General features: G+C 47.8%; 1 protein-coding gene across 1 annotated transcript; it reads left to right on the top strand.

The window, feature by feature from the left end:
* Positions 1-11,335: 11,335 nt before the first annotated feature.
* Positions 11,336-12,401, top strand: LOC136146479 (CBY1-interacting BAR domain-containing protein 1-like). Its single transcript, XM_065905388.1, has 2 exons — positions 11,336-12,036; positions 12,157-12,401. Exons 1-2 carry the CDS (start codon positions 11,380-11,382, stop codon positions 12,244-12,246), a joined length of 747 nt encoding a protein of 248 aa, XP_065761460.1. The 5' UTR covers positions 11,336-11,379; the 3' UTR covers positions 12,247-12,401.
* Positions 12,402-12,826: the final 425 nt, after the last annotated feature.

The raw sequence follows: 12,826 nt of genomic DNA, 5'->3' as shown, positions 1-12,826 counted from the left end.
CACACAGGATTACTGTAGATAAAAAAGGTTAAAGAAGAGAAGCTAGAAATCAGTCAATAAATGTCTTAGGGGTTGGCTTAGAGTGACTAGCCTCTGCGTGACTCTTTAAATTTTTCATGTTTGCAGCTTCCAAATTTTCCATTTTGAGAATAATACTTTCGCCTCCAAACCAGAGTGACTTGGGGACACAAAGGTAGAAGTCGATAGTTTTCTTTGCCTATGTCTGAATATTTACAGTCAGAGGTAGAAAAGGAGGAGTCTGTCCCTTGTCTAGATGATGTCAATCCCCAGGTGTGGGATGTCTCCAGCCCTGGTTTAGCCATAAATGTTCCACCAGTAAAGATTTCTCTGAGACCAAATGCTCCCTAGCCCTGGAAAAGACAATATCCCTTAAAACCAGTAGCTCTTGAGGGTCTTAGACCATTAGTTAACAAATACCGAGATACTGGAACTCGAATCAGCTGTGAGTCCCCCTGCAACACCCCAATCTTGCCCGTTCAAAAACCAGATGGATCTTACCGATTCGTCCAGGATCTAAGAGCTGTTAATGAAGCTATGGTTCCCATCCCCCCCATAGTCCCAAACCCATATACCCTCCTATCCCAAGTCCCAGGAAATGCCAAGTATTTCTCAGTCGTGGACCTTCAAGGTGCTTTCTTTTGCATGCCTCTCCATCCTGAATCCCAAAAACTCTTTGCTTTTGAGTGGTGGGACTTGGAAACAAGAGAGACCATACAACTCTCGACTGGACTGGACTACCCCAAGGGTTTAGGGACAGCCCTCATATCTTCGGGACTTCCTCGGGGAGAGAACTAAGGGAATTAACTTTAACAAACAGTAGTCTAATACAGTATGTGGATGACTTGCTCATAGCTAGGCCAGATTTTACCAGCTCTCAAATGGATACTATTTAAAACGCTAACTTTCCTGTATGAAAAGGGTTATCGAGTATCCCCCAAGTAGGCTCAGATTAGCTTAACCCAAGTAAAATACCTTGGATTTATAATTACGGAGAGAAAAATAATGCCTGACCCCGAGGAGAGATCCCTCATCTTAAATACCCCGTACCCCCAAACAAAACAATAGCTTAGGGGATTTTTAGGAAGAACCGGGTTTTGCAGGATCTGGGTTCCTAATTATGGCAATCTGGCCAGACCCCTATATGAAAATTTAAGGGGGAAAGACGAAGAGCCACTCGACTGGCATGAGACATGCAAGGTGGCCTTTAATGCCCTAAAAGAGTCCATCACTACAGCCCCAGCTTTAGGCCTCCCCAACCTGGAGAAGCCTTTTAGACTCTATGTTTCTGGAAGGACAGGAACTGCTCTTGGGGTGTTAGAACAGATGATGGGGCCCGTATTACAACCTGTGACTTATCTCTCAAAATAACTAGATGAGGTGGCCAGAGGGTGGCCCACTTGCCTCCGGGCAGTAGCAGCCACCGCTCTTATGGTTAAGGAGGCATCTAAGCTGACCCTGGGTCAGCCCACCACAGTGTATACGCCTCACCGGGTGCAAGCAGTCTTGGAAACGAAAGGGGACAGGTGGATGAGAAGGGGAAGGATCACCCAATACCAAGCCCTCCTCCTTGACACTCCAGAAATAAAGTTGAGGGTCTGCCAGACTTTAAATCCAGCAACCTTACTGCCAGATCCCCCTACCTCCCCTCTGGATCACCAATGCATACAAATCACAGACGAGTTATACTCTTCTGGCCGGGACCTATCAGAGACACCTTTATCTGACCCAGAGGAAAACTGGCACACAGATGGCAGCAGTTTTGTAGAAAAGGGAGAGAGGAAAGCAGGATATGCTGTAGCGAGCCTGGAAGAAACTAAGGAAAGTGGGTCTCTTCCCCCAGACACCTCAGCCCAGAAAGCTGAACTTTTTGCCCTGACAAGAGCTTTGGAGTTAGGAGAAGGAAAGAGGATTAATGTGTGTATGGACTCTAAGTATGCTTTCCTCATTCTGCATGCCCGTGCAGCAATTTGGAAAGAAAGAGGGATGCTCAGTGCCCGAAGCTCTGCTATTAAACACAAAGAGCTCATTCTCAGGCTCCTGGAGGCAGTCAAACTTCCTGCAAAATTAGCTGTCATCCACTGCAAGAGTCACCAAAATGGGCAAGAAAAAGAGGCTCAGGGAAATACGAAAGCTGATCAAGAGGCAGGACGAGCTGCCGGGGAAGCTACCTCTGCCACTGCTATCTGCCCCCTTTCCCCAAGGAAACCCTGACTCCAGATTTTACCCCAGGGGGACATTCCCGATATGCTGAGCGGGGCTGGGAGATTGGGTCACATGGGTGGTTTCAGCCTGATCAGGCCCAAATAATACTCCCTGATTCTCAGGTTTAAAACATTACTAACTCCTACATAAGAGCGCCCATTTTGGAAAAGATAATCTAGAAATCTTGCTTAAGCCTATTCTCTCCCATCCCCAGTTAGCTAAGGTTGTTAAACAAGTCACACAAAATTGTGACACCTGTCTAAAAAATAACCCAAAAACCAGACCTCCTGTAATTACACCTGTCCAACATCGGGGATCATACCCAGGAGCGGTCTGTCAATGCTGCTCCGCATTTAGAATTTACAGCCATGCCCAAGACCCAAGGGTTTTCTTACTTGCTAGTCTTTATTGACACATTCATAGGTTGGATCGAAGCGTTCCCTACTGAGACTGAGAGAGCTACAGAAGTCTGTAAATCTCTGCTGAAGGAGATAGTGCCTAGGTTTGGGCTGCCTCGGTCACTTCAGAGTGACAACGGGCCCTCACTTACAGCCACGATACCCCAGAACCTAGCCGCATGCTTAGGCATAAAATACCAGCTCCACTCATCCTGGAGGTCTCAAGCTTCAGGAAAGGTAGAGAGAGCCAACCAGACTCTTAAAAGGGCTCTGGCTAAGCTATGTCAGAAACACATAATAAGTGGACACATATGCTGCCCATAGCCCTCATGAGGCTACGGACATCCCCCAAAACGGCCACTATTGTTAAGTCCTTATGAAATGATGTATGGACGACCATTCTTAACGTCTGATTTGTTTCTTGACGAGGATGCCAATACACTCTTAAAACATAATTGACCTGGGAAGGTTTCAGCAAGAACTCCAACGATATGGAGTACAAACCACAGGAAGACTTGAAAAATCCCCAGGTAAAGCCAGGGGATCAAGTATCAGTAAAGACCTGGCAAGAAAAAGGGAGTCCAAACCAGCTGTCCGAGAAATGGACAGGGCCATATCAGGTTTTTCTAGTGACTTCAACTGCTGTAAAAGTGAAGGGTCTATCTGCCTGGGTCCACAATTCTAGAATAAAACCCTATGGCCTACAGGAGGGGGAGACAGAAACTGAGACTCCAAAGCCAGAGGACAGCTATTCCTGTGAACCTGTTGAAGATCTCAGGCTCTTGTTCAAGCAGAACCCCATCAATCCTGCCTCAGATAAGTAAAATGCATCATATGATGTTCTTCCTCTTTCTAAACATATCTCCCTGTATGGCTATTGATCTCTCCCTAAACGAGGCATGATCACTTGCAAACCACACTGCTTCTCAACTCAACCAAAGCAGCCCGGGCTGCATCTGCATTAATGACAAAGGTTGGGGGTATGTCCAACCCATCCCAGGGTATCACTATCAAAGGCCCACCCTTCCAGCCGAGCTATGGGCTGTTACTCAGCGCCCCCATGTGGTCGTAATATGGCCTTTTGGGGAAAGGGGGAAAAAAAAACTTCATGTCTTGGTACCAGCAACAACTGTCTCTATTTACCCCCTGGATGACATCTGCAATCCCACCTGAGCCCTTATTTTCTCTCATGACTAACATCCCCCAAGTGACCTTCCCTATCTCTCTAAAAAGCCACTCCCTAACAGGGGTGTCAGTGAGAAATCTAGACGACTCACAATGTGGGGTGACCGTCACTTTTGATACTGATGTGAAAAACCAGGACAGGCCCTGCAGCTGGGAGACCAGCCGACGCCACCCCCGGCCAGCACGCGCCTGGCCCGGCCCGGGGCGCTTCCCGGACCCCGAGCGGCCTGGCGAGGCTGCGGGAGCTCTGGCGGGGGTTGGGGAGGGGGGTGGCTTGAGCGGGGAGGACGTCTCGGTGCCCCCCCACCCCCCGCCCCCCACCATCCCGTTCGCTGCTCAGGGTCACGTGGCTCCGGACGAGCGGGGCGTCGGCCCGGGGCCGCGGTCCCCGGAGCCTCCTGCGGGCTTAGGGACAGCCCAGCCGGGGCCCCAGGCGCCCATCCTGCTGGCTGTGCAAACCCCCTGGAGCGCCTCAGCCCCGCCCTGTCCTCCAACCGAGGCCCGCCCTGCCCCCACGCCACGGGCCCAGCACAAGACCTTCCTGAGAGAGCGGACGAGCGACAGCCAGGCACACTGACAGGCACTCGCACGCAACCACGCCAGCTGAGACAGAGGCAGAATGAGACGAGAGTTCAGAGAGACACCGGAAGACAGCGTGTGGGCCTGGGGGGCCTCGGGCAGGATGCTGGGCAGCTGCAGAGACCACCAGGCCCTGAGCAGCAAACGCAATGGGGGCGGGGGGAGGCTGCCGAGCAGAGGCAGGCCTGGAGAGGTCCAGGTTGGGAGGGCACCTGAGATATCCGCGGTCCGCGCTCCGCCCACCCCAACCCCTGAACGCACGCGCCTCTCCGACAAAAGCTTCTCCGGAGTTTGATCACCTGAATTTCTATCCTTGTGCTCAACTGAGTGATGACAGTATATTGCACACCTATGTCATTTCCAAATAAATTAAGCTTAGTGTTTCACAGGACACCCGGACATGAATGCAGAGACCAGCACGAATGCATGGACACCAACCTTGGTAACTGGACAACCAATGGGAAATTATTGTCTGACTCAGGAGAGAGAAAGAAACCCGAACAGATGGAAAAAATGAACAGAAATACAAACTTTGCAACTCACACCCCAATTCAATTACCGAAAAAAACAACAACACTATAACCATTTTAGAAAACAATAGACCTCTCCATGACTTTTGGTCCAGTGAGGAGTTCTTACACACAACAAAAAAAGCCACCTTTTCCAAATCGAAAATATGTTAGTTCACACATTGACTTTTACATTGAAATGTGTAACAAATAAACTTAAAATCATTGGACTCACTACATACGCAAGAAAGTATTTTAAACATAAAATATGTTCTATAGTATTCAGGAAGCACTTGGCACATCTGTAAGTGTATCAGACCCCAAACTGAAACTTAATGGAAGAGTCAGGATAGTCTAAAAATGAATCCCTAACTAAAAGGAATACACAGGATTACGTAGATCAAAAAGGTTAAAGAAGAGAAACTAGAAATCAGTCAATAAATGTTTTAGGGGTTAGCCTAGAGTGACTAGCCTCTGCGTTACTTTTTTAATTTTTCACGTTTGCATCTTCCAAATTTTCCATGCTGAGAATAATACTTTCATATCAGTTTCGAGATCAGTCTCACACTAAAGACTGTAAGAGTGGAATAAGAAATAAGAAATGCTTGGGGGTGGGGGTGGGGAAGAAATGCTTGAACTAAAGGTGGTACTGATGAAATTATTTGCAGGGCAGCCAAGGAGTCACAGATGTAGAGAACAGACTTATGGACACTGGCAGGTGTGAGGAAGAAGAGGGTGAGATGAATGCAAAGGAACATGGAAACATAGTACCATACGTTAAAAGAGATGCCAATGCAATTTGCTGTATGACTCAGGGGACTCAAACAGGGGCTCTGCAACAAGCTAGCGGGGTGCAACGGAGAGGAGGAGATGGGAGAGAGGTTCAGGAGGGAGGAGACATATGTACACCTGTGGCTCATTCACGTTGATGTTTGGCAACAAAATTCTGTAAAGCAACTATCCTTCAATTGAAAGAAAAAGTCATGTTTGGACTTACCAAACAAGGTCTTGTGTACTTCTAGCATGTCCTTCTGTTTCGTGCTGCCATCCTTAATTCATTCTTCCATATCATTAAACAGACTAGTCAAGTTTTTGCCAAAAACATCTTGAGCTCCTGCATCATGCTGATCAACTGCCTTCTCTCGATCCAGTATAGAATGGAGACCAAAGAAACCTTTTGTCGTTTCTTCAAGTGATTGAAGCCACTCTATGTGATTTTAAAAAATAAATGTGGATAAGACGGATATGACCAAAGCAATCTAATGACAATATCTGTGCTTCATTAAAGATTTGCAGAGAACTAGTAAATTTTTTGCTTCGTATCAGAAGAATTTTTTAAATACACACCAACATTTCTTTCGCGTCCGCTAGCCATCTAGACAAGGAAAACTGATTTTACCAATCAATGTCCCTAGTTCTGCCCCCTCACCGTTTTTTACCCAATATGTTTTACTCAGGCAGGAGACCCTGGTTCAATTCCTGGGTCAGGAAGATCTGCTGGAGAAGGGATAGGCTACCCACTCCAGTATTAGTGGGCTTCCCTTGTGGCTCAGTTGGTAAAGAATCATTCCTCTGCACCAAGAGTAGCTCAACTCCTCTCAAAGCAAATACAGGATGGTAGTAACTATGCAGGACAAAGCTGATTCTCTATATTTATAGTACTCACTCATGAGCTTGACAGAGGTCCTAGATCTGTTACCACATTTTTTTTTTTTAAGTGATATCTGCATGTGCAGGTGAAAGTGGCTCAGTTCGTGCCTGACTCTTTGCAGCCCCAAGGACTATACAGTCCATAGAATTCTCTAGGCCAGAATACTGGAGTGGGTAGCCTATCCTTTCTCCAGCGGATCGTCCCGACCCAGGACTCAAAGCGGGGTCTCCTGCGTTGCAGGCAGATTCTTTAGCAACTGAGCTAGTAGGGCTTCACTGTTGGCTCAGTTGCTAAAGAATATCTGCATAACTTTCTATCGATTTGGAATTAGCAATCTGTCTGTGAGCAGGGCCGGTCATAAGCAGCTTCTGTGAGAAAACAGAAGCATGTCTGCCTGACTTGCTTCTCTGGGGAGCTTTCACTGTTCTTGCGCTAGTGCACATGGCAAGTTTCTAAGTGAGAAAGTAATGGCTACTATCACAGCTGGCCACTGAGGTACTTAATGGCAGAGGCAATCCCAGCTCTGCCAAGCAGTAGACATCACGAAATCAGCTATTGTCATTGTAGCCAAGTTCCGTGAATTTGTGGTGTTATTTGCTGTGTTCTTCAAGAAGATGCCTTCGCCCTGCCAGTAAGACATATTTCCATAACACACAGCCATGCACTCAATCGATGTGCATCCTCCAGTAAAGCCCAGCCCCGATGTCTTAGAGGAGCCTCTCTGCCCATTGTCATAAGCCAGTCTAATTTTGTGTGAGACCGTGAAAACTCAGTGTCTTTATTACGCTTGTGCTTCTGACGGGAGGTCTGAGAAGGCACTTCTGAAGGTTTATTCCTACCAGTCGTTGTCATATTTATCGAGTCTTTATTTTATATTTTTTCTTATTTTTTACTTCTACCAGTTTCTTGCTACCAACCCGTCTCCCTCCACCCTTGTGCACACACGATCAGTCATGGAATCCCGTGGACTTCAGCACGCCAGACTCCTCTGTCCATGGATTTTTCCAGGCAAGAATACTGGAGTGGGTTGCCATTTCCTTCTCCATGTATGGAGTCTTTAAAGATTCCGTCACTGAGGTTTTGCTTCTCCACTTGTACATGCCCTTTCTCCCTAAGTGCAGTAGAAGTCATCCCCACATCCAAACATGTCTGTCTTCCGACCTCTGCAGAATGTTTTGCTTGAGCTCACCACAGCGTCAGGATATTCTAGAAAGCCTTCTGATTGCAGTCTCCTCAGGAGGTTACAAGTGTTTCAAACCTCAGGATTTTACAAAGCACTTTTTACAACCTCAGCTGAAAGGGAAGTCAACACTCAGTGAAAGTCACAGGCTTCCATGGCCTGGACTTGATTATGGGTTGTGCTTTCATAATCATTGTGTTTCATATACCAACTAAGATGTCACTGAGAATTTTTTTTTTCTCTCATCTTTCTATCTTTCATGTTTATTTAGATATCCTATGGGTTTTCCTATATACCTTCCATTAGGGATGAGGGTCTTAAGTCAGTAGAACTTACAGCAAGTGACTTCCAGTTAGCTGTGTTAGGACAGGAAAAAGAATGACCAGCTGCTGGATTCTTAAGATTATGTACGAAAACATTATTCGTTTTCCTGGGTGCAGTCTTCCAATACTAACTTTGTGAAGTAGGCATTCAGAGAAATCACAAAACCGCCTAACTACTAGGCGGTATCCCATGCAAGTACTGACCAGGCCCGGCCCTACTCAATTTCCCAGATCAGAGGAGATAGAGCACGTTCAGGGTGCTATGGCCTTAGACCGAGGCGGCTGTCAGGTGCCCCAAGAGCTCCGCGTTGCGCCTCCCTTGCGTTCTGACCTGCCCTTCGGGCCTGGGGCCACAGCTCTCGAGATGGCGTGCGCTGCACTTGAGCCGCACGACCCGCGACTGGACTCCGACCAACCAGGGCCGTCAGCTCGGGGGCCAGCGGAGGGCGCCACGGCCCCGCACACCGCCAGCCCCGGCCAGCACCCGTCTGGCCCGTCCGGGGAGTGGCGTGCCTGCGGGACCTGGTGTGGGGGGAGGTGGGGTGGGTAGAACAGCGAGGACGTCTCGGTGCCCCCTCACTACCTGCCCCCCACCATCCCGTTCGCTGCTCAGGGTGACGTGGCTCCGGACGAGCGGGGCTTCCGCTGATTCCCTGGCTTCGACTCAAGAGGAATGCCAACTTTCCACAAGCAGCTCAAGCGGAGGCTTTTCTCAGCTCTAGGTATGTGAGAGGGACCCAGAGTTTGCTGCCTCAAGTGGAATGGACACCGAGATGCCCTGACTCGAAATAAGGCTGGATTTCCCTGCAGTGACTTGAATGCAGGCTCGTCTTTCATCTCACAAGATGAAGAGATGTCTGAATCCCCTGTGGAGACCCTAAAGAAAGCCCTAGTTCCCCACCTCATCTCGACAGGAGGCCTTACATCCCTTTGACAACTCGAGAGGAACACGGAGTTCAATGCTTCAAAAGGAGACGATGCCTAACACCTCTTGAAAATTGATAGGAATAGCAATATCCCTGTGGCAACTGCAAAGGGAAGCTGGGTCAACACCTCACCTCGATAGGCATCCCTATTGCCCTGCCAAGCCTCGAGGAGAATCCCGAGGTGTCCTTCAAAACTAGACAGGAGTCCTGTCGCCGCTCAACCAACACGGGTTTTGAAGGGCCATCCTCGCCGTAACCCAAGAACATACCCTAGGTCCCAGCCGCAACTCAACATAAACCATGAGACTTCCCCCTGGCCGCGAGATGAGGCCCGATTCCCCTGCACTGAGTGCAGAGCAAATCCGTGTTCCCCATCAAACATGAAAGGAGGCTTCACTTCCTAGATGAAACTCCACATAGTCCCCAAGAACACTGCCAGAGGTCGAGAGGGACCCTGAGGTCACCGCAGCAAAACAAAAGAATTCGTGTAAATGAAATCAACTCGAGATGAGGCGCGATTGCCCTGCATTGGCTCCAGAGCCATCTCGCATTCCCCATCTAACATGACAAGTGGCTTGACTTCCTTTAGGCAACTCCAGAGATTCACCAAGAATACCGTCCAATATCTAAAGGAACACAAAGTTCAGCACTGCAACTCGAGAAAAGCTCCCTGTACCCCCAAATCATCTCGAGTTGAGAGCTGCTTCCCTGGATTCAACTCAAGAGGAATGCCAACTGTCCACAAGTACCTCAAGAGGAGGCTTCTCTCAGTTATATGTATGTGAGATGGGCCCTGAGTTTGTGGCCTCAAGTGAAATGGACACCGAGATGTCCTGACTCGAAATAAGGCTGGATTTCCCTGCAGTGACTTGAATGCAGGCTCGTCTTTCATCTCACGAGATGAAGGGATGTCTGAATCCCCTGTGGTGACCCTAGAGAAAGCCCTAGTTCCTGGCCTCATCCCAACATGAGACCTCACATCCCTGTGAAAACTCGAGAGGCACACGGAGTTAAATGCTTCAAAAGGAGACGATGGCTGACTCTTCTTGAAAAATGATAGGAATCCCAAAATTCCTGTGGCCACTGCAAATGGAACCTGGGTTTCCCCTCTCACCTTGAGAGGCGTCCCTATTGCCCTCCCAAGCCCCGAGGAGAATCCCGAGGTGTCCCTCGCAACTAGACAGGAGTCCTGACATCACTGATCCAACCCGAGTTTTGAAGGGCCATCCTCGTCATAACACGAGAACATAATCCAGGTTCCCACCGCAACTCGAGAAAAACAATGACACTTTCCCCTCGCCACGAGATGAGGCCCGATTCCCCTGCACTGCATGCAGAGCAAGTCCGTGTTCCCCATCAAACAGGAAAGGAGCCTTGACTTCCTTGATGGCACTCCAGAGAGTCCCCAGGAACACTTTCACAAGTCTAGAGGGACCCTGAGGTCCCCGAAACAACATGAAAGCGCTCCATGTACTCCAAATCAACTCGAGATGAGGCCTGATTCCCCTGCACTGCATGCAGAGCAAGTCCATGTTCCCCATCAAACACGAAAAGAGCCTTGACTTCCTAGATGAAACTCCACATAGTCCCCAAGAACACTGTCACAGTTCTGCAGGGACCCTGAAGTGACAGCAGCAGCACGAAAGAACTCGTTTAACTCAAATCAACTCTAGATGAGACCCAATTCCCCTGCATTGACTCCAGAGACATCCCTCATTCCCCATTAAACAGGGCAAATAGCCTGACTTCCTTTAGGCAACCCCAGAGATTCACCGAGAGCACCGTCCCATATCTAGAGGAACACCAAGTTCAGCACAGCAACTCGACAAAAGCTCCGTGTACCCCAAAACATTTCGAGATGAGAGTTATGACACAGGAGGAATGGAAACTTTCCACAAGCACCTCAAGAGGAGGCTACTCTGAGCTATAGGTATGTGAGAGGGATCCTGAGTTTGCTGCCTCGTGTGGAATGGACACCGAAATGCCCTTACTCGAAATAAGGCCGGATTTCCCTGCAGTGACTTGAATGCAGTCTCGTCTATCATCTTACAAGAAGAAGGGATGTCTAAATCCCCTGTGGATACCCTAGAGAAAGCCCAAGTTCCCTGCCTCATCTCGACAGGAGGCCTCACATCCCTTTGAAACTTTGAGAGGCACGTGGAGTTCAATGCCTCAAAAGTAGATGATGCCTGCCTCCTCTTGAAAATTGATAGGAATCTCAATATCTCTGTGGCAACTGGAAAGGGACCCTGGGTCTCCACTTTACCTCGAGAGACTTCCCTATTGCCCTCCCAAGCCCCGAGGAGAATCCCGAGGTGTCCCTCGCAACTAGACAGGTGTCCTGACCCTGTCCTGACCCTGTCGTTGGGCCTCAGCCCGGGGTCCCCAGCAGTGAGCGAGGCAGCATGTTGAGGCGCAGCTTGGAAAACCGGGATGCTCAGACCAGACAACTGCAAGATGCTGTCACCAATGTGGAGAAACATTTCGGAGAACTGTGCCAGATCTTTGCTGCTTACGTGCGGAAAACCGCCCGACTGCGAGACAAAGCGGATCTCCTGGTGAACGAAATCAACGTGTATGCCTCTACCGAGACCCCGCACTTAAAGCAGGGCCTGAAAAACTTTGCGGACGAGTTTGCCAAACTTCAGGATTATCGACAAGCCGAGGTTGAAAGACTTGAAGCCAAAGTAGTTGAACCTTTGAAAGCTTATGGAACCATTGTAAAAATGAAGCGAGATGATCTCAAAGCAACATTAACAGCAAGGAATCGAGAAGCTAAACAGTTAACTCAGTTAGAAAGAACACGTCAGAGAAATCCATCTGATCGACATGTTATTTCACAGGCAGAAACTGAATTACAAAGAGCTACAATGGATGCTACCCGAACAACTCGTCATCTGGAGGAAACTATTGACAATTTTGAAAAGCAGAAAATAAAGGATATAAAGACTATATTTTCAGAATTTATCACTATTGAAATGTTATTTCACGGCAAAGCTTTAGAGGTCTACACTGCTGCCTACCAAAATATACAAAAGATTGATGAAGAAGAAGATTTAGAGGTTTTCCGACATTCTCTGTATCCCCAAGATTATCCATCCCGTTTAGATATTGTAAGAGCAAATTCGAAGTCACCTCTTCAAAGATCCTTGTCAGCTAAGTGTGTATCTGGAACAGGACAGGTATTGACCTGTCGACTAAGAAAGGATCAGCAAACAGAAGATGATGATGAAGAAGATGAAGACTTAGATGTTACAGAAGAAGAAAATTAAATTTCTTAAGTAAACTTTGCATTTCAATTTTCAGCTTAAATGACTTGGAATCCAGAATTACTAAAACTGAGAAACATAATACTGGCTTGATACGTTAAACCTCAAATGAAATCCTATTGGAAATGTAGAAATTATTAAAGGAAATTTATGCCAACCAAAAAAAAAAAAAAAAAAAATAATTTTGTACCTGTTTACACTTCTAATATTGATATAACTGATATTTTGAAAAAAAAAAAAATGAAGAGGAGACATCCTGTTAAAAATAAAACCTAACCAGCACCGAGAAAAAAAAAAAAAAAAAGCACCTGGGTCCTGACGTCGCTGACCCAACACAAGTTTTGAAGGTCCATCCCCACCGCAACTCAAGAACATACCCCAGGTTCCCACCGCAACTCGAGAAAAACCATGAGACATCCCCCTCGCCGTGAGATGAGGTCTGATTCCCCTGCATTGCATGCAGAGCATGTGTGTGTTCCCCATCATACTTGAAAAGAGTTTTGACTTCCTTGATGGAACTCCAGAGAGTCCCCAAGAACACTGTTACAAAGCTAGAGGGACCCTGCGGACTCCGAGGCAACAT

Source organism: Muntiacus reevesi, chromosome 14, assembly GCF_963930625.1.
Source record: "Muntiacus reevesi chromosome 14, mMunRee1.1, whole genome shotgun sequence".
Classification (NCBI taxonomy): domain Eukaryota; kingdom Metazoa; phylum Chordata; class Mammalia; order Artiodactyla; family Cervidae; genus Muntiacus; species Muntiacus reevesi.
The sequence above is the reverse complement of the archived record's forward strand: the minus strand, read 5'-3'. Positions and strand labels throughout refer to the sequence as shown.

Coding starts and splice junctions, on each gene's coding strand:
- LOC136146479 (XM_065905388.1), top strand. CDS start 11,380: ATGTTGAGGCGCAGCTTGGAAAACCGGGATGCTCAGACCAGACAACTG. Junction 12,037..12,156: donor ATGAAGAAGAAGATTTAGAG/GTTTTCCGACAT, acceptor GGAACAGGACAG/GTATTGACCTGTCGACTAAG.